Source organism: Vidua chalybeata, chromosome 6, assembly GCF_026979565.1.
Source record: "Vidua chalybeata isolate OUT-0048 chromosome 6, bVidCha1 merged haplotype, whole genome shotgun sequence".
Classification (NCBI taxonomy): domain Eukaryota; kingdom Metazoa; phylum Chordata; class Aves; order Passeriformes; family Viduidae; genus Vidua; species Vidua chalybeata.
The window spans coordinates 48248076-48269504 of NC_071535.1; the positions used below are offsets into that span (position 1 = coordinate 48248076).

The 21429-nt window shown below is 49.3% G+C and overlaps 2 protein-coding genes across 2 annotated transcripts in view; one reads left to right on the forward strand and one right to left on the reverse strand.

Annotated features, from left to right (window-relative positions):
• SLC22A18 (solute carrier family 22 member 18) overlaps positions 1-15854 on the forward strand; it is a 61352-nt gene extending 45498 nt beyond the window's left edge. Inside the window, exons 8-10 of the mRNA XM_053945667.1 lie at positions 6637-6738; positions 10472-10592; positions 15640-15854. Of these exons, the coding sequence (XP_053801642.1) occupies positions 6637-6738; positions 10472-10592; positions 15640-15827 (411 nt within the window). The 3' untranslated portion in view covers positions 15828-15854. The remainder of the gene's footprint in view (positions 1-6636; positions 6739-10471; positions 10593-15639) is intronic.
• Positions 15855-17481: 1627 nt separating this feature from the next.
• PHLDA2 (pleckstrin homology like domain family A member 2) lies at positions 17482-18998 on the reverse strand. The gene is made up of 2 exons (XM_053945792.1): positions 18428-18998; positions 17482-17915 (listed from the first exon to the last, which is right to left on the reverse strand). The coding sequence occupies exon 1, from the start codon at positions 18852-18854 to the stop codon at positions 18456-18458; it is 399 nt and encodes a 132-aa protein (XP_053801767.1). The 5' UTR covers positions 18855-18998; the 3' UTR covers positions 17482-17915; positions 18428-18455.
• Positions 18999-21429: the final 2431 nt, after the last annotated feature.

Consider the following 21429-nt stretch of genomic DNA (forward strand, 5'->3'; position numbering starts at 1 on the left):
TGTAAATCATTGTGAAGATTTTCCCATCCTCTTGCACTTGCCCTGAGCCCTTCAGAGGAAACCTGTCCCCCATGTTTGCATCTCCTCCTGGGCTTGAAAAAGATAGTGTTTAAGGACTTTTATAGCTGGAAGGGTGCAGCTTTGCATTGTTTTCCCTGGTCCCGGGCAAATTTGGAGAGCCCGGCAAAGGCGGGACCGGGGCACCGCTTGTCCTAGGCGCTGCTGCGTTCCGCGCACTGGGGTGGGGCTGGCCACGCTCTGTTGCCAACGTGAGGGGCGAGACAAAGAGGGAAGGAATGTCCAATCTGTCCGCATGGCTAGCTGGAGAGCTTTTATTGTTGCGTGGAGTTGCGACAGAGAGGTGCAGCTCGCTCCCTAGCGCCACGTGGACAAAATGGTGCTGGGACCAGAGGCGCGCGGGATTTTATAAGGGGGCGGGCCAAGGAGGGCAGAAGCCCTCCCACCGAATGAGGACAGGCACCGTGCCGGTGACATGGACCACGGTGACCAATGGGGATGCAACGGGGCAGACACAGGGCTCTGGGACGAATGGGGACACGGAGATGGGGTAACTGACCAGGAGGTTTCAGGAAAGAACAGGGGGTGGTCACTGGAGTGACGTGGGGAAGCTCCAATGGCAGGCAGCCTGGAGTGAACCATCATGGGGGGAATAGGGTGTCCAAAGGGGTACACGGAACCGGCTAACTTAACATTATAAAACCCCTAATCTGAATGCAACCCGGGATGCAACAGAAGGGGACATAAAAGAAATTAAGGGGGAAATTATTTCTTTGCGTTATTGTGGTTTCTATTTTTTAAATTAAATATTCTCCAAACTTACATATTCCTCTTACAGAAGGCAATGTTGCAGCTCCCTTTCCCAGCCTGATCAGCAATCCCAGGATGACTCAAATAGTGATGGTGTCTTCCTGCCTTCCTCTCCCACCCCAAGGATATTATGCTCCAATTGCTTAATCTAGTTTTTCAGCTTCCTAACCTCATTTGACCTGCTGTGGTGAGAAGTGGCCAATGCATTGTAAGAATCTGTTTCTCCTTATTCCTCTCATTCAAACCAGCTGCAGAGGAGCTCCTCTCTCCTAGAGAGGAGATTTTGAGAGGCCTTGAGTCAGTCCACCTAATTTTAAGTAGGGAACTCAAGTCTTTTGTCATTGCTGTCTCAAACAGCTCTTTGCGTTGGGAATCAGTACAGAAACACACACCCTCTAGGAGATGAGGTGTTTGCCCTCTTTGCAGATGGAGGATGTTAGTTTAGACACACCACTAATTCAGGCATCACCTGAGGGATCCCATCCAGAGCTCCTCAGCCTCACCTCATCCTGTGGTGAGTGTCATCTAACAGCAGGGGATATGGGAAAGTTTGGGCAGGTTGAAGTGCAGTGAGGCTGGGAAGGGGGCTCATGTCTGGGTCAGGATACAGCCAGGCAAGGTCAGAAAAGGGGATGTGGGAAGGCGGTGAGACAGCTTTGAGCCAAAGAAATGTCTGATGAGGAAACAGAGTTATGGCTTAGAAAATTGAATATGACCAAGGCTGGAATGGACTGATGGGGAAATGAAAGTAGCACATGGGGGTAATTCAAGCAATCCAGGTTTCTGCAGTGATTCTTGAAGCACTCTGAAATTGTGGGGCTGTCTGATGAGCTGCGATTGTGCCAGGTGAAGAGAAGTCGTGTGGGAGATAACAAAATGAGGAGAGGAAGGCAGACAGCAGGAGAGCTGCCTCTGCACCAGGCAGCCTGCATTGCAGAGATTTCCTTGCTTATGATGTGCTTGAAGCATCTTTATCTGATCACTGGTAGGTCTCCAGGCAAGAGTTATGAGAGCCTGTCAGGGACACAATCCCTCTGTCTTCCAGGGCTGGGCTTCCAGAGCCCTCTCATCTGAGAAGCCATGCAAATGAGATTTTCCTCATAGTGAATGCCTGGCGGTGTAAAATGCCATTCAGTCTCCCTCCAGAGAATAATTAATTTCATAATGGTTTAAATTAATTTCACTTTGAGTAATGGGCAGAAATGAACTTAGACTCCTTTTTTTTTTTTTGGGAGTTTGCAAGTGTGATAGCATGGAGACCTTCCAGGTGTAGTATATGGCTTGGAAAATGCTGCTGGAGGATTAGGCAACTGAAATACCTGGAGTCCCCATTTGGTATCTCAAGTCACATCTGATGCTTAGATTTCAAACCACGGGAGGGGGTGGGGGAAACTTTCCTTTAAGAACTTTTTCTCAAAAAAAAACCAAAGCAAAATGCAGCAAACAAAACTCTGGGTGGGACAATGGGGGAGATATTTATAACCCTGAGGATCAAGAAATCATAAGACATCTGTTCTATTTACTGCATTTAAATTTGTATTGTTATACAAACTCCACCTCTAGCTGGGCAGCTTCTGGAGGGACAAGTTGGTACAGAGTGATCTTGAAAAGATGAGAGAGATTCCTGGAGGAGAGATTTACATTGCGTATCATCTTATCACCAGTCTGTCCCTCTCGCTTTTTTTTCTCCCTACACAGCAAAAGAGATGATTAAAGAGCCGGGGATTTAATTACAGCCAGGTACGCCTAGGGGGAAAACCCACTTAGTGAAAGGACCTTGCAACAACAAACAGAAAGTTCTCCAGTTTCCTTGCTTTGAAGGATTTATATCTGTGGAGGGGGGTGGGTTGAAGGGGGAAAGAAAGTGATTAGGCTGGAGTTTGCAAAACACACCGTCCTCTTCCCCCTGCTTGGCAAAGTTCTGCCTTCAGCAGTTTAGTCATCACCATCAGCCCTCCTTCCAGTCCCGCTGCCCTCCTGCTCCTCCACAAGACCTGAACTACTCAAGCTATTTCTGGCATCGCTGTGTCAGTAAGCCAGCTCCCTTTTCCCCCAGCACATGCTTTGCACCACGTTCAGCCTGTGCAGAAAAGGCCCGTGAACTGTGCTGACCCCTGTCATCTGCCCCAGCAGGTCCCTCCCAGCCGGGCTCGCCTGGGAACTGCCAGCCGGCACAATTTCAAAGGCAAGATACGGGTCCAGGGTGTGGGAGGCTGCTTCTGATGTGAATCATACTATCTGTGCTAGGGATGGGGCCCTGCATCTTCTCTATGAGGCTGTACCAGCTTATCTGGCTTGCTGTGTCTGCCTTTCCGACCTTCTCACAGCTTCTCATTTCCACGCTGTTGGGTGAAAGGAGCTGATTTTGTTGCTGGGCTCTGTCAAGCTTTCAATTGCTGCTGATGGAGGAATCTTTAGCAACAGCCCCATGTCCTCTGAGCTCAGAGGAGCAGCTGAGCATCTGCATAACTCCTCTAACCTTCACAGATGAGGTCAGCTTCTTGCAGGTGCCAGTCAGCTCAGCAGCGGCTCCGTGCAGCAAGGCTGGTGCCTCAAAAGTCTTCCAAAAACTAGCACCTTGGACTTTCAAATACAAACAGTCTTTTCCATCCTGCAAGGGGTTCCTGAAATTTGTTAGAGGTAAGCAGTCAAATGGGTAATTGGCCTTTCTGAGCAAATAGGAGCAACTGTTTTCTCAGAAACCAAATGCAATGATAGAGGCAAGAGAGTCTTTTTCCATGTGATTTGCTGGACTAGTGTAACAAATCCCCAGCTTGCTGAATGCAGAAAATGATGAACAGAGATTTGGCTGTTCTTATGCATTTATTGGGAGACTTATTTGCCTTTAAAGAAGGAGAGGGGGGCGGAAAAAAAGATGCGTTGGTTTTTCCTGTGACATATGTACACAGCCACAGGCAGTGCCTGTTATTTCACTTGCAAACAATTTCCTCTCTCTTTTGTTTATTGATCGCAGAAGGCATTCCAGCCAGGTACACTGGCTCTTCCCCGACTTCAAAGGAGGTCAGGTTACAAAGGCAAGCACCATCCAGGCAAAATGAAATGCAGGAGGGTAAGGCCCATCGAAGTCAATCTCAAGAGGAGTTTATGTGCAAGGAAAAAGCCCAGAATACACCAGCAAGAATAAAAATAAGGATAAATTCCATTTATCAGCTACCAGAGCTCGTCCATGGGAGTGGTGATGGCCAAGTCACCTGGTATGTCCCCACTACCTTCTGGTGAACTGGCAGCAAATGTCCAAAATCTCCAAAATGGGAGAGTGCATATGAACTACCTTTCACCTTCCCAGGGTGCTGCTCATGCTAGCCCAGTAGCTCTGTACTCAGGGAAGATTGCAGACTGGAAGTAATGGGTTTTCAGGTCTGAATTCAAACTGGAAAGTTAGGTCAGACTTACTGTTGACTGGAAATATTATCTGGTATTATCTAGTGCCTAAATCAAGGCTCTGTGTCCGAAATCAGGATGATGGGCCTTGCCAGCCTAGGACTCATGGCTGGATCAGCAGTGCCTGTGCTGGGGAGGAAAGCAGGCAGCCCAGATAGCCCGTGGGGGGACTGCCATCTGTACAACCTAAGGATTGCTGCCCAGCCCCAAGGGGAAAGCAGGTGACTTGGGCTCATTCTTGCCCCTGGAAATAGTCCCCTTGACAAGCTGGTTCGTTCAGCAGTGATGTTTCACCTTGAGCTTGTTATTTCCACAGTCCAGGTGGTGGGAAAGCCCATGGGGAATGCCAGCATTGGCACGAGGACCATGCCTCTGCTCTGCTGACTCTGAGGACAGCTCGTTCTGCACATCTCCAGGTCCTGCCTGCTCAGAGCCCATCTCTGCTGCAGTGGTTATTGTTGCCTTCACACAGGGGCTCGTGTGCAGTGATGGCAAAGTTTTTTGGAATGCCACTCCCATGGCCATCACACCAGGGACGTTGCTGATGCTATACCCTAATGACTCAAAGAATGGCAGGGACTGGGCTGTGCCTGCACGGTGTATCCCAATAAAATATGCCATTCAAGTCTGGACAAATTGGGAAATGTTTCCTTTCCTCCAATGGCTCAGCAGAGCCGAACTGGGGTTTGGGTGATGCCACCCTTGAGTCAATCCATACCCTGTGACAAGGCTCAGCCCCCATCCCATGTGACTCAGCACAGCCCCAGCTGTAGGAGGGACTGGGAAGTTGCAAAAAGTTAATGACAATTCTTCCTTTTTGGAGCACTCAGCTTAATGGAGTGTCACTCAGGGATTTCCCCATCCACCCCCGGAGTAGAAGCTGCTGGTGCTGGTATCAGCCTCTTCTCATGGCAGGGCTTTTGGTCAGGATGACTCAGATCACCCTAGATATTGTCCAAGCCTCATGCCACAGCAGGTCCACCACTGTCCCAGAGGCTGCTTGACAGGTGACATGACCCGGGAAGGACACACAGAGCCTGTGCCAGTGGTACGTGGCAGCTGGGCACACATGAGCCAAGCTCTCAAGCCCTGGACAAAGGCAGGGACCAGGACAGAAAAGGCGTCAGGAGCCAGAATGTCTTGTTGTTGTGATATGCCCTCATGTCAAAAATCCTTTGTGCTCTGAAGCAAAGTGAAGGGTTGAATTTTGATGGTTTTCCATGCAGTTGTATGCTGTTGGAAATATATTAATTTTGTAGCTATTGTTTTTTATGTCAACTTCATTTTCACTCTATTGCTGTTTCCTTTTTTTTTTTTTTTACTGGTTATTATAGCTTAACATATACTTTCTGTTTAATAACTTACTTTCTCATTTATTTTGCACTCATTTCCTTTCAGCTGATTCTGGGTTTCTGCCTAAGGACTAACACAGCAAGGCTGAGTGTAGTGTAGTGTCATTCCTGGTACAAACAGACCACTGAAGTTTTCTCCATGTTGCATTGCCACAGAAATAAAGTGAAACAAAGCATTTTGAACTGGAGCTCTTCTTTCAAGTCAGAGGGGTTTTCATTTGGATCAAACAAACCCCTTCAAGGCAGGGAAAACTCAGTAGATTCCCTTCAGTCCCTTCCCTGTATTGTAGTCAGTCAGGCTGTTTAACCATGATCTTTTCCAGCCTCTCTCCTCTCATGTCCACTTGGGCCAGGATCACCTGAAGTATGGGAGATGCTGAACAGATAAATAAAAGAAGGAATCCTTGCTCTGCAAAGTGCTGGAAAAGTCAAATAATTTCTGTGATTGTAATATTTTGCTCTTCCTTCCCTCCCCCTCCCCCCAATTTTTTGTTTAAAATCTGTAGAACCAATTCCCCATCTTTTACATCTGCGTGTACTGCTGGGACTGGATATTAGCATCTCCGTCATACTTGTTTCCTGCCTAAAAATTATGAACCACCCAATTTGTATATTTATAGTTTAAAATAAGGGCAAGAAAAGGTACAGACATTTTCCTCCTTTGCTTACAAATGTACAGTTTTTCTTTGAGAGGTCTTGCCAAGAATGAAGACCGTAGTATTAACTGTATTTCACAAACACATCACAAATTGTATCTGCAAGCGTTTTTAGAAAGTTTCAGTCACTGCTGCTGAGTAGGCAGTGATGCTAAACTCAAGCATGCACTCTGAGTAAAACTTCCAGCTGATGAGATGGATCTCTCTCTAGAAAGCAAAACATTTGAAATAATGGATCACACCTTCCAGTCATTTGCTGTGGCAGTGAGGTCCTTTTTTGTCAAAGAAACCCTGATGGAAGAACCTGTTTGCTTGAAGAAAGTAGCAATTCTCTTTTGAGTTTGTTTAAATTATTATATTACATCAGGCTTAATGGTGCTTATGTGTTTCTTTGCCAGGTTGTCCAGGGTTTGGTGACTGAGAAACTTGCAAGTCACTGCTCAGAGATGACCCTGCTCAGACTCAGCGTCTTTGTTTTTGCCAGTGTGGGCCTAGGCATGGTAAGGCGGGTGGGAAATCACCCATGATGCCTTTAATAACGTCATAAGCAGTGACACAAGGTCTGTGAGATGTGGCTGCAAGCTCTGCCCCTGGAAATGCCACCTCTAGCTCTCTTGGGTGGTTTTCAGGGCAGGGAAAACCAGCTCTCCTGGGCCTCTGTGCAAACAGAGCCGCACTCAACGTCAGCATTGCACCAAGCCATGATAAAGAGCTGTGTGAGTAATAGTTATGGGGATTAAAAATTATATTAATCTTGCACAGAAACTCGCTAAGTCCCTCCTGAGTCACCGGATTTGCACAGAAGTCCTGGCCTGGTCTTGTCAATGACTGCATTTCCTGGACTACCCAGAAAGTAAATGAAGATTACAGTGGGGAAAAATCATTGCAGTTGTACATTGCAGTGAGATAGCAGAGGTTGTGTACTCTCCTTCTGGGGCTTTATTTTTGTCTAATTCCCCAACATGAGAGTATTTGGGGAAGGAGGTAGCAAGGCAATAATTTTGTTCCTCCATTTTTGGATAAGTGATGTTAGCTGTTGCTGGTTGTGTCCACAGAGGCGATGGTTGATGCCAATCTCAAACAGTAATTGGAAAACTGAGTTGATGTACCTGTGCTGGGAACTGTGTTTGCTCAGATAAGCCACGTTCAGGGCACTGATAGCTCTGCCCAGGCCATGGGGATGGAGGAAAGGTGCTTGCAGTCCCTGTCAGTGCAGTGGACTCAAAGGACAACTGAGCTGCATCAGCTTTTCAACATTCCCTGCAGGATTTGGCCTTGAGCCTTGTTGCCAGGACACTGGTGGTGCTCCCACTGCTGCAGGTAGGATGAGTGCCATTCCCACAACCATACCACAGCCAAGGAGAGGGAGGGGCCAAGTCCTGGAGGGTGCTGAGGTTTGTGGCTCCCAGCTATATGGATGAGATAAGGCACCTACACACCTTAGCTAATCTGAGGCTAAATCATGTCTGAGATCAGGTTGCGAAGGGAGGATGGGTGCAGACCAAGGGTTGGCTCTGCAGGTGTAGCGTGGTCCCTCTTCCTGCGGTTTTTGAGGCTCCCGGGGATTCTGTCAGGTGTAGAATGCTTGGGAAGGGTCTCTTCCAATTGGTGTCAAGCTCTTTGGGCTGAAATCAAGATGCCCCCTTAACATGGGACATCTGCACAGAGCTTTGATGCTCCTGACTATGGCCTGGGAAGGACTTTGAAGGGCTCCCCATTGTTTTTTGGTCATGGGTGGGAGCAATTAGGTAGGACTAAGGTGAACCTGGCCCATCTGGAGAGATGAGCGCCTCCAGCCAGGTGCAAAGCAGGTGCTGCTGGGACCGAATCCCTGTGCAGAAGCCCTGTCCCATGGGAATCAGGCAGAGCAGCAGCATTAATTATATGGCTTTTGTGCACTGAGGTGTCACTGACCTCCAGGGAAGGCTGGAATCAGGTGGAGGTAGGAGAGAAAGCCTCGTGGCAGTGGAGAGGCACACAGGGCAGCACAGATGTCCCAGTGCAGGAAGGCTCACATTGGCTGCACAGGGAGGAAAACCAGGAGCCAGGAAGGGAAATCATCTTAGAGTTGGTAATTATGCCAAGCCCGGAGGGCTGTGGACGTCCTAACTGCACGGGCCTGGGGAAAAGGGTCAACATTGACTTCCCATGAGAGCTATTCATAGGCAAATGCAGCTGGGACACCTTAAAAGCGCTCTGTCAGTGTGGCTGCCAAGAACACATCCGCTTCTCGGGTGGCTTTCTGTCTCGGTGGAGATGAGTGCTGTCACAGCAGCAGCCCCAAATGCAGAAGTTATTGGGTGAAGCTTTTAATCCTCACAGCTGCTGGTAGAGGAGTGTCCCGCTTGCTGTGTCCTTGCAGCATGTGGCCTCCAAATGCAGCAGTTCCCTTCCCAAAGGATGGAAGTGAGGAGAAAGGCGAGCTGTTAATAAAAGACACTCCAGAACCCATCCTGGTATCACATGGAGGGGAGGTGGGCTGGAGTGTTTTTGGAAGGCTGGCACAAGCAGCAGCAGACAGCGCTGCAGCTGGGAAGAGGCTGCAGGATGTTCCCAGCAACAGGCAGCTGGAGAAGGGAAGGGGTGGGCTGGGAGTTTGACAATAATACCTGGATAAGGATAGAAGGGAAGAATCAGTGTCTGATCTGCAGATGTGAGCTGGGAGAGCGTGGGCAGGGCTGTAGGAGGGCTTGGCAGTTGCAATGGGGAAGTTTTTCCCCTTGTCTGAAAGCATAGCTGTACCTCATCCTGCCTGCATTTCCCAGGCATTTGTTTTTCAAGTTGTCTGCTGAGACTTCTGAGTCTGCCTCTTACCTTGAAAATGCTTTCAGATCTGCTCACCTCCAAAAAACTATTCACCACCCAGCAGCTGAGGAGTAGCAAGGACTGGGCTCTGCCTGGCTCAGTTCTCCCTCAGCCCCAGGGAAGTGACGAGCCATTTCCCCTTGTTTTACAGGAGACACAAGATATGCCTCTGCTCTTTTTTGCTCACTTGCTCCAGCCCATGAGGTAGTCTGTACAAAGCAGGAGGGATTAAAACTATTTTTTCTATGAGCTTTGCAATGTTGTCCTGCAATGACACTTATCCTAGCAAGGAATTACTATTCTTCCTTTTGTTTATGTACCAAATACCTGTTCTTCTGTCTTTGTTCTCTGGTTCCTTAATCAGAAGTGCCTAGATCTTAACCAAAATGTAAGCAAAGAGCCCCTTTGAGAAGAAAAACCTGGCTGCATGTAACTCTAGAGGGGAGCTAGGAATAAGCCTCAACATTTCCAAGTCATTAGTGAGCAGTGTCTCTGGGCTCCTCCATCTTCTGTAGCCAGGAGGCAGGGACCAGATCTTAGGACAGGGAACTCCAGAGAATGAAACTTCTAGCTAAACCAGTGACAGAAATATTTTCCAGCCACAATAACACACCTTGAGACATGGGTTAGGGCAGAAGACTTGCAGTAAAGGGGGAATTTCCTTTCCATGCCCCAAAGAAATCCATTCATTTGACCAGCAGGGTTTGTGAATGAGCTGGGAGCTGCTCCAACCCTATAGCTTAGGGAGCCTCACCGCTTTTGTTTCAGCATTAAACAGCTGGAGGGATGTCTCCGCTAAGAATATGTGCAATAACAAAATCATTACTCTCCCTAATTATGCTCGCTAATGTGCACTCATGGCCAGAAGACCTATTCCAGATTACTGAATTTGGTGAATTTATTAGCAGGGAAGCAGCAGAACAGGATTAGAAATCCCAAATGTATGGTGTTACATAATGCACCATGCTCATTTATTTTGACAGGCTCAGTTTAGTTTTAATTATTTATGATAATGAACCAAAAAGCCTTCTCTAGGCAGTTTTGTATAAGTAATGGAAGCTTCCTGAACACCACATACATCTGCTGTTCAGCATTTCCTCGGGAGTTGGACAGAAGACAGGGGGAAGGGTGCAGGGACGTCACTAATTCCCAGATGCTAAAAATACCCACAGCAGTGCCGGGGAAACGTGCTGCCAGATTGTAGGGTATCGTTTCCTCTGCATGCTTGGAATAATTCACTGCAGACAAATGGCAGGCTGTGAAAGACCCCACAACAGCCAAAGCCGCACCACCACATATCATTTGTGGCTCCCACCATTTCCCTAAGTCATGAGTTTGACTCGTGATTTTCCTCCAGGTTGTTTCTTGCCACAAAGTCACTGTTTGTGCTCTTTAATGATCTGTGGTCTGTTGTGTCCTGTCCCTTAGGCCCTGATGAGGACAGTGTGGCACTACTGCATCATTGTGGTGCCAATGGTGTTTGCCTTCAATATGCTGGCCACCATCACTGACAGCATGCTCACCAAGGCTGTGCCCTCCTCCAACACTGGTAAGACTCATCAAAAAAGGTCAGACTGGTATTTTCTCAGTTTTGATTCTATTGGGCACTTCCCAGCTCCTACCACAACTGCAGAGCACTGGGTGAACATCTAGATCTGGCTGGGCAAATGATGGATGTTGGCAGAGCAGGTGAACGGGACTGGTGGGGCTAATAGAAGATGGACTTGAACAACCTTAAGCAAGCATCCCACAACCCAGTGCTCCCAGTTCTGTGCTGCCTGCTGACATCCATAGTGGTGGGCATAGCAAGGGAAGGCTTTCTCCAGCTGTCTTTTCCATGGAAAGCCAAGGTATGTTAAAAAAAACCACAAAAAATGCTGCTCTTCCACTGTGAGTGTCAGAGAGGGGGCTGCTTGTTCACATATTTTAACTTAGAGTATCTAAGGAGAGGATTCTGGATTACTCTTTGTAAACATGCTTTGCCTGATGCAATAATTGTCCCCTTTCTCTGTTTTGGCCTTGTTTCAGGAGAGTTCCTGTATTTCTCTGTGCAAGACAGCAGTGGTAGACACTTAAATCTTTATACCTGGGGCTTTAGTTCCATTGATGAAGGAAATATGCCTACGTTGCTGTCATGGGAGTCTGGATGAATTTGTTCAGGGATGGAGCTGGCTTAACCTGGCTTGATGTCTTTTGCTCAAGCCCTTCCAGGGTTTGCTCCCCGAGCAGGTACCCAAGAGTGTCTCTGCTTTAGCTGGGGCTTTCTGGGATGCCAGTCTGCGCCCTTCATCTTCCCTAGCAGCTGTCTGAGCAGATACCTCTGCGCAGACCCTACTAAGAATGGGTGCTGAAGTTTGCACAGCCCATTAGTGAAGTTTATAAAGCAATTCTGAGATGTTTCTGGGTGAAGAGCTTTTCTGAAAATCACTTCAGTAGTTTATTTGTAGAGCTGACCCACTACATCTCCTATAAATGCTGGGAGCCTGTGATTTTTAAGTGGGATATTTCTACCTGCAAGGACTATTTATCCCCAGTCTTCACCTCCCTGGGAAGAGTCTCAGCCCCTCTGCCCAGCCAGGAAGAAAATTTGCTGCTTCATGACTTGGAGCAATGTTCATGTGAGGGAGAGTCAGCGGGGAAGGGCACCAAGCAGCTATGGGACACACAACCAAGCTGGAATTCATCCAGGCTCTTCTCAAAGGGGTTTTGTGAGGAAAACCAGAGCAGTGCTTAGCTTCTGGAGGCAAGCTTTGGTCAGAGAGGAAAATGGGTTTAGTTGCCTCACCCTGCTCCCTGCTTACATATGTTGTAGGCCAGCCTGTGCCTTGGCAGGATGGATGGTCTCCTCTTGGCGGGGTGGGATTTCAGGGCAGGATGGAGGCAGTCTGCAGAACTGTGCAGATGCTCAGGAGCAGGTTGCAGGTGAGCAGAGCATGCCATGGGCTACTGAGGTCTTTCCCTGGTTTGTGCATCCTGGGCTGATGTTATGCCAAGTGCTACTACAAATGCAGAGTTACAGCTAGCTCAAAACTGAGCATACCACAGAGGGACTCCCTGGCACAGAGCTTGGTGGCACTGGGGGAAAGCCTTGTCTCTGCCACTCCTTCCTGGCCTGTACCTTTCAAACTGTGCTTTTTCCTTGCAATATTTCTGGGAGAAGAGGTACTAATGTACCTCTTCTAATGTACCTCTTCTACAGGTACTAATGTACCTGTACTAATGTACCCTGTGCTTGTTTTGGATGTACCCGGGCAGGGGCTGGGGCGAAGGCAGGAATGCCTGACACAGCAGAGCCAGCAGGCTGCCTTTCGACAGCAGCTGCAGCAGTGACAGCGTGGGTGTCTCACAGAGAAATGCAGCCATTAAAATGCCTGCCATCCATCCCTGGCCGTGGGTGGCACCCCGCAAAGGCTGCCCCACCCATACACCAGCCTAAAGGCTGCTCCTTCCTCTGTGAGCCCGACACCAGCTCTGCAAAGAGAGGTTTTTGGTGGTGCATTAGAAACCCTTACCATAAGTGTGAAAGTCTGGTTTTATGAAAAAGCTTTCCTGTTACTGTGTTGAAAACCTCAGCACTCACAACTTTTAGCTAATGCAAGGAAATTGCACATTGAGGATTTGCCTTTGGAAGCATCACTTTTGAACCTTGCTGCTGTCTTTTCCTGATGTTTTTGGTCAGCTTCTGCCTGTACAACAAATGGAGGTTTTTCTTTGGGTCAGGAAAAGGTCTTCTGAAGGAGCTGTAGTTTGGGCTGAGCTCAGGTGTTCATCTCAGCACGGGGCTGGGATGGATGGGGCGTTGCAGGAGTGTAGCCTGTCCGCCTTTGCTAGATACTGAGGCACCCATCCTTGCATTTTAAATATGAGTCTCAGAAAGGGAGCAGTGGGAGGCGGCACAGCACCATCCCTTGCACCCAATCAGCCTGCTTTAGATCTGATCCAAGGTCACTTCCTTTGAAGGCTGATGTGTTTGGCACTCGCTCTTTGCTTGCTCTCAAAGCTTAGGCTTTGCGCAGATGCAAAGGTAGCAGTAATGATTTAATTAGTTCCCCTTTATTTTTTTTTTCCTTCTCTTCATCTTCAAAGGCAGGAAGAGAAAATTCAGCCCCACACACACGTGCTGCTTAGCTGGACGCATGAGCTGGTGGGAGGGCAGCCCAGAGCCCAGGGGGACTTGCATTCACACAAGCACTCCTTGTCCACCCTGGTCCTTCCCCAAGAATGGAGGTCTTGTTCCTGCACAGATCCCCCCCATTCCTGAGGGAGGGAGGCAGGAAGCCCAGCAGAGCCTCCGTGCGTAATGGGCCCATGTGTCCTGATTTTATTTGTGCATAAATAAAATCTCTCTCCTGAGGAGGAGTGTTTGCAGCCAGGCAGGGCTCGGGGTGTTGAATCCCCAGCTTTGCTTGAGCTTTGCAGGTTCAAAGGCGGCCACTGGCGACAGTGACCTAATGGTTAAACCTGATTGCCCCATGGGCGTGCGGCTGATCTGGGCCAGCACCATCATCTAAGTAAGGCAACAGGATGTGAGCTGGAAAGGAGTCGTCGTCTTGGGGAGCTGCCAGCACCCAGCCCTGAAACCTGCAGGAGCAGAGGAGATCAGGGATGGGAGGGGAGGATAGGCTCCCAGCCGGCACAGGTCATGCCAGGTATGGGAAAAAGGAACGGAAAAAAGCTAGAGAGGGAGAAAAAAGAGCAGGGAAGGTGCAGAAGGTGGGATAGCTATGACAAAGAAGGTGAGCATGTGCGTTGGCAGAGCTGTGTGAAACAATGCAGGAAATTTTCTGTTGAGGCGGTGACTTGTCCCAGTTAAAGATCTTGCCTTAAATGAGATCTATCACGTGTGCAGCTTTGCCACAGAGCTACGGCCATGCTGCAGAGCTGGAATTTACAATGTCCCAAAGCCTGAGGGCGTCTGATGAGGGATCTAATTTAAACCCATTAAACAGAAATTATCTTTCTCAGCAACATGTTGGAGAAGTGCAGAGGGAGAGCCCAGGCTTTTAAGAGGATGGATTTCTGCTGCAGAAAAAAAAAAAAAAAAAAAAAAAGGAAAGGAAAGGGGAAAAAAGTGCCTCCTCAATCATAAGAGCCAGTTTGGCAATTGCACGTAGTAATTAGTTTAATTCAAATACCTAGAGGGGAAAAAATAATTGCAAAACCTGCCCAGAGAGTTTGGTGGTTGTGGGATGGTTCCCATTGGCAAAGGGTCAAGGCAAGGTCCCACCCATCACCTTTGTGTTCCCATGCGTGGGAGGAGCGCTCAGCAGCGCTTCCCGGGAGATTTCCCTCTCCACATGGCTACACCCTTGGCTTGGGCTCATTGCACAAGTATTTTAAGCACGCTGATAAAAGCCCAGCAATCGCTGCCTGGCATTACAAGAACACCTGGCTGCCTCTGGGACACCTGGTTCTCTCTGGGAGCTGGGGATCATTTCCCCGTGGCTGCCCATGTTAAATATCACACTCCTGCTCCACTTCTTCTTGCATACAGGACAGCATTCTCCTCATCGTTCCCGGGTATGTGGTGACAACACCTCAGTGTGTGTCTTAGAGGAAAACTGATGCCAGCAGCCCAAATAATCATACTGATAGTAAAAAAATAATTGCAAACATAGTTTCAGAGCTGGGCACAAGTTTATTGAATACACTGCCAGCTTGCTGTTCCTCCCAGTGTTGGAGGCTAATGATTTGCTGACTGGCCGGGTATTTTCTGCTCCTCTGAATGTGACAACTGTCCTGAACAAAGACTGCAGGACAAAGGAGCATACTGGGTGTGTGTGGGATAGCCTTGTGTCCCAGGGGATGTCCTGGCCATCCGTCTGCACGTGGAGGAAAACCTCGCCTTTTCCAAACTGGAGGTGCTTCCCCATCCACTAGGTTCCTGTTAAGGATGCAAATGTGAGGGATGCTGGAGGGGGAACCGGCCCAGCCGAGCTAAGGACTCACATATCCATCCAAATGGAAATATCCACTCTTTTTGAAAAGGGGGTGGGGGAATATCTCAAGGGGGTTCTGTCTTTATCTGTGGTTTATTTATTTATTCTTAAAGACCTAGTTAGGCTTAACCCTCTCACTCCTGCTAGAGAGCTCTTTCTCTGTTTCAGACTAGAGAATAAATGGCAGTAGTAGCTTGGGTGGAGCAGGGCCCACTCAGGTAATTAGGAGATAGGAAGAATCTGTGTGATTTGCTAGGAAAGCTCAAACATGACCCTAGAAATTACCTCTCCATCCCTAAATCCATGCAGATACCAGCCCTGCCAGGTGTGATATTCAGCAGCACCTTGTGGTGCCAAAGGCATCCCTGGACCCTGTTGAGCACCCACTTTGCCTTTTGGGCAGTGCTGTGATTGCCCAGACTGCTCAGGGAAGAGCTGAACTGGCTCGTGGTGGAAACTGGTCCCTGTCCTGCAGCAGTCCCTAACCAGAACAAACCCTAATTGGACCACTGTAAGTTAATGCAAGAAATTATTTGAAGTGATTTGCTACTACTGCAGGGGAGCAGCATCAGGGATGAAGGGGATCTTGTATGCTCTTCTCTGCTTTTCCATACCAGGACTTGCTCTCACCCTGTGTGTCTCTGCCATCTCTCTTAGGTGCCATGCTTGGGATTTGCGCCTCAGTGCAGCCCTTGACCCGGACGGTGGGTCCAACCGTTGGTGGGGTTTTATATAAACAATTTGGAGTCTCCTCCTTTGGCTATTTACAGCTAATTGTCAATTTAGGTTTGTTTGTTTACCTCTTGAAGAGTAAAATCCCACTGGAAGAGGTGAAAAGCCAATAATACAGTTGCAAGAAAGTAACCCCTTATTTTTCCCATAGAAATAAATTCTTGATGAGTTTTTTTGGATTCTGTAAACCTAGAATAAAACAATTTGAACAATCCTTCCATTTTGTCAACATATGCATCTAGAGTAAAGGACAGATCAGTTTGCAAAGGTCTTGGAGCCATGCTGGAGCAACTGGGGCCATGGGACCCCTGGAGCTATCGGGTTCCTCCCATTAAACCCCGCTGCAGTGGCTATCATGGCAGGAAACAGCCCCCAACTCTCATCAGGCAGCATTCCTGCTTGGATTCACTGAAACTGAAGCGATTAGGAGCCAGTGCCTTTGCTCTGGTTTGACCTTTTATTTCAGTGCCCTGAAATGCCACCAAGAAAAAATGGGGGGTAAAACACATCTGCTTTTGAGCATTGTTTTGCTGCATTAAATGCATCTCCAGTATTTTCAGGTTAGAGGGGGCACTGAGGCCAAAGGCTTTCAAATGCTATGGCCAGAGGTTTGCTACATCCACAGCTCAGTCATGTGCAATCCTGCCTGTGCACGAGCTTCCAGCAACAAGCAACGAGGATGCAAAGCCCTGACATACCAGGCTGCAGTGCCAGAGCCTCCCTGCCACTTCCAGAAACTGGGCCAACCCTCCTTCCAGGTTTTTTCCCCTCCCAGTACTGAGTATCTCTTGCTCTTACTACAGGCTTATGTAATTACATACTTTGCGACTTCTTCTAGTACAAAGTCTCCTGCAAGAATTGCACTGATATTGGGAAGGGGAAATTACCTGCTGGAAATTACCAAGTTTGGAGCAAGTACTTTGTGTGCTACGCTCACAGTCCTGACTGCCAGAATTGAGTTGTGTGCTGCAGCATTGCTCTTGAGGAAGCCCAGGTTAGTTTTTGAGAATTGAGCCAAAAACAAACAAACAAACAAAAAAAAAAAAACAAAAAAAAAAAAAAAACCAAAACAAAAAAAAAAAAAAAAACAAAAAAAAAAACAAAAAACAAAACAAACAAACAAAAAAAAAAAAAAAAAAAAAAAAAAAAAATCAGCATTTCTATCCAAAAAAACAGCTAATTTTTCTCCAAGTTTCTTGGTCTGGGGGCTATAGGAAAAGAGCCTGCCTACTTCTATTCTTCAATTATTCTGGAGAAATTTAATTCTGTCTAGGGACTGCAGAGGTGAAGGAAGAGGGGAAAGCAAGTTCAGCTTGCTTTGCTATAAAGCTGAGGAATCCATGGAGCGTTGGCGCTCTTATTCCAAAACCAAGAATCCAGTTTTGTGCCTTAGCACAGCACTAAGCTATGGGGGCTGGGGAGGATACAGGCCGTTTCACAGAGAGCAGCATTTTCCCGTGGCAGGGAGCTCCTGCGCCTTCTGCAGCTGGCATTACTGAATTCTGTGGGAAAGAGCTTCCAGAGGAGCACTTCTGCAAGCTATGGTAGGCTTTTCTATCTCCACCACTAACCTGAACTGAACCTCAACACATTTTTCCTCCCTGGTCAGGAGATCAGGTCAAACACAAACAGGTTATCTGGGCTTTCTTCACATCCCACTGCCCAGTCCAAGGCACCAAAAAGCCAAGCCTTACCCACTCTTTTTAAGCCACTTCACCACTGCCGTATCCTCAGATATGCCTCAACAAAAGTTACTGCAGCCCAGAGTACAGTAATAAAAAGTGAACATTTCAAGTAATTTATTTGGAATGGACACATTAATGCAAAAGCAATATTAAGACCAGTAACTGCTGAAAGACATTCAACAAAATAAATACAAATATAGATACTACAAATAATTTAAACTGTGTTTAACACCACCAGTCAGTGTTGAATCTTCCTTGCATCTCATAAATAGAAGATAATAGTTCACAAAGCTGTGCCACTCAAAACACGTGGACACTTTGCTAGAAGTCCTGTACGAAAGTCTTTGGTTTTTCTTTATGCATCTCAGGCAAAGCTCAGGGCTCTTTGCTCAGCAGCCACAACAGACTTGGAGAAAACCAAGCTGCTTCCAGCTCTCTTCTTTGCTTTCCTTCATTGGTACCCTGTCCCATTTCAGTCCAAGACACTCGATCTGGTTTATCATCCAGTGGTATGCTCTAAAGGTAGCAAGAGGAAGTGGGAAGTGGGTTAGTTAAACAAGCAGCACAGCAAGGCACAGGGAAAGAAAATGGGGGGCTTTAAAGGGAGAGTAAGCATTGAGCATTTTTTTTCACATATTTTTTTTTTAGCAGATTCTGTGAGGAAAGCACTGCCAAGTGCCATTTCTTATTGCCCGCCACCCCCACAACGTCCTCTCAGCACACTGCAGAAGCGCGGCTCCCACCAGAAATTCCCCGCCATGCATCGGAGAAGCGGCCAAACCCCCTGCGATGCGTCGGGACACGGCCGTGCTCCCCGAAAGCCCAGCGCTGGCGAGGCCGGCCAACACGGCGCGCTTTCGGGGCGCGGCCGCGGGTCCCTCCGGCCAGAAGGGGTGCGCGGAGCGCGGGGAGCCCCAGCCCGTCCGGCTGCGCGAAGCGGGCGCCGGGGAGTAAAATAATTTTAAAAGCTCAAGCGAAAAGCCCACGAAGTGCCGCGGCAGGAGAGCCGAGGGACCGGGCGGGCTCACCTGGGGCCGGGCCGGGCCGGCCGCAGGCTCAGGGCGCCCGGGCCAGCCGCCGCTCCTGGGTGCCCGCCGCCTGCTCCATCTCCTGGCGGCTCTTGAAGTCCTGGATGGCCCGCTTATTCTGGAAGTCGATGAGGGCCATGGTGATGGAGGCGTTCCAGCAGCTCTGGTCCGGACACCGAAAGTCAATCTCCTTGCGGTCTTTGGTGACGATGGTGAAGTAGATGTACTTGCCCGTGCGCTCCACGCAGTCCACCTTGAGGATGGAGCCGAAGCCCAGCTCCTTGCCCTTGGCCCGCTTGTGCCCGTCGGGGAAGAGACTGAGGCTGTCCTTGGTCAGCACCACCAGCTTCTTCTTCCACAGCTGGAAAAGGCTGTCGCTCCGCTTCTCCAGCTCGCCCTCGCGGATCACCTCGGCTTGCATCTTCATCCTCGCTCCCCGGCCGTGGCTCCGGCTGCTGCTCCGACTGGTGCTCGGGCGGCGATGGCCGAGCCGCGCCGCGATGGGAACAATTTATTGCAATGAATCAGCGCCGGCCGCCTTCCGGTGCCTCCCCCGGGGAGCTCGGCCCGCCGCCCCGTCCCGCCCCGCCTCCCGCCCGCCCCGCGGGGCGCGCTCCCCGCCCGTGCCGCCCGTGCCCACGGGGCTGCTGGATGGGGGCTGTGGGGTGGGGGCGGCGGGGGAGGGAGGCCCGGAGTCTACGGGAGGATCTTGGTGGCTGTTTCGGATGGGCAGGCTGTGGGGAGGTGGTGCCTCCCCCACGGGCTGCCTCGCCGAGGGCTTCCACTCTGCTGCTGCCGCCGTATGACGGGACTCCAGTCCTGTCTGCCCGCTCCCCTCCCCACCCATGTTTCCTCTGCCCGTCAAAGATAGCCCCCCCTGCGGTGAGGATGGGGCCACTGTGATCTGAGGCAGCCCCCATCTTGCCCCTCTGAGCATTCCCTGCCACTTCTCAGATCCCAAAGGGGGTACAGGATGCTCCCAACACTCCATTCCTGGGGGCCTGGGTCTGGGCATCTTCACAGCATTGGGTCTGCCCTGGCATCATCTCTCTCTGGGGCAGAGGAGCCTGAGCCAAGCCTGGGGTGGGCTTCTGCCATCTCCTATGGACATCTGGTCTGAGTCCAGCCCCTGGTCACCCCAAGAGACTCAGCCAGGGCCTGACTAAGCCCACCAGCTTCATTTGAGGCTCTGCATCTGGCCAGCTCTGCACCATCACCACCAGCCCTTCCTTCATCCTTTCCTGAGGGCAGCCCACCTCTCCAGTTTTGCATTAACACTGCTTCCCCTTATTTTTACCCCCTACGATTACTGGGTTTTCTCCCCCCTATCCCATTCCCTCCTCCAGGGAAGGCACCACAGTTACAGCCTGGGCAGTGGTGCCCAGCACCATGGGGAAGTCAGGAAAGGCTGTGGCAGCTGGAGGTGATATTTAAGAGGCACGTGTGAGCCTGCAGTCCCTTCCTCTTGGACACCTTTAATTTTGTCATTCTTTCACGATAGTTGACACAGGGCTGATGCAACTTCCCAGCCATTGCCTTGATGCTGCAGCCAAGGACAGGGCTGTGCTTAATGAACTTGTTCACACTGTTTCTCCAGCAGTATTTGCTCAGGTATGTACCATGTACAGCATCACCCTTTGGACTTTAAGCCCTGTTCTCCATCACCTTCCTCGAATGACTGGCACCCTTATAGGTGTTTGCAAGGCAAAGCCCAGAGGTGAGCTTACAGAGCAGGACCTGGCTCCTTTGAAGAGGCTGGCAGCGCTCCCAGGGATGTCGGCAGGGTCAGAAGCCCATTTCCCGGGAACCAATCAGAGCTAGAGCCAAACCCGCTTCCACTGCAAATCACTCGTCTGCCAGAGTATAGGGCCACGCTTTGATAATTCACTGCGGTGTGCACATCTGTGGGGAGGGTCAGAAAAAAGGTGGGGGCTGTGTGATGCTCCTGGGGTGGATGAATGAGCCAGGAATGGTTTGGCTGAGCTTTTCAGGAAGGGATGGGCTAGGAATTGCCCTGGGAAGACCACAGTGGCCATCCCTGCTTGTGGGGTAGGGCAGAGGCTGCAGAACATGTGTGGAGCTGTGACCTGGCATGGGAAGAGCTGCAGGCTTTTCCTTGAGAGCCAACACTGTATCCCACTTTTCAGTGTGATTTATTTTGTTTCAGTGAGGGGAACAGCCCAGATTGATTTACAATTAGGCTGTTCATCTACATTTTCAGGGCAGATGCTGGTCTGCTCTGTAAAACCACTTTCTGACCAAAAGGCCCCATTAAAATAAGGGTGCTGGAGCCAAGCAGGAGCAGAGCTGGATATTAAGCAGAAATCAATAGGATATTTTCAATTTGGCCCCAAAATGAATCAGGGAATGGTCTTTGTGCACAGGAAATGGGACACCCCTTCAAAAAGAGAAAAAAAAAAAAGAAAAAATAGGCAGCAAGTCAGGAGCATACAAGGAACATCTAGAGGAATGGAGGAAGGCTTCTGGTGTGGAAAGGCTGCAGGACTTGGCATGTTTGTGCACACCTTGCTTCAAAAGTTCCAGTAAGAACCGTGAATTTCCTTTTGAATCAAACTTGTTGCTGGGGCTGGCAACTGGGAGGAACCTGTCACTCCCTTTAGTTTGGGTTTAGTTGTTTAGTTGTGTTACCAGTGAGAGAAAGAGAAGGGATTTTTTCTTGCAGCCCAGCACATCACTGTGGCTGTGCCTCGACAGTGTGTGAGCTCCCAAACACAACCACCTTTAATATAAAGTTGCCTTTAATATAAAGTCATCAGGCACTGACCCTTTCTTGCCCCCCAAATACAGGACATCTCCAGGAATCTCAAAATTTAGGAATTTGTCTCTGTTCTTATAAACAAGGGGGAAATAACACAGTGGGGAGTGTGAACCAGAGGAAGGTGATGGGAAGCAGACTGACATTCAGTCACAGGAGCCTTGTCCCACATGGCCATCTCCCTCTTCTCACACTTGCCAGGGGTGCTGACACCGCCCTCTGCTTT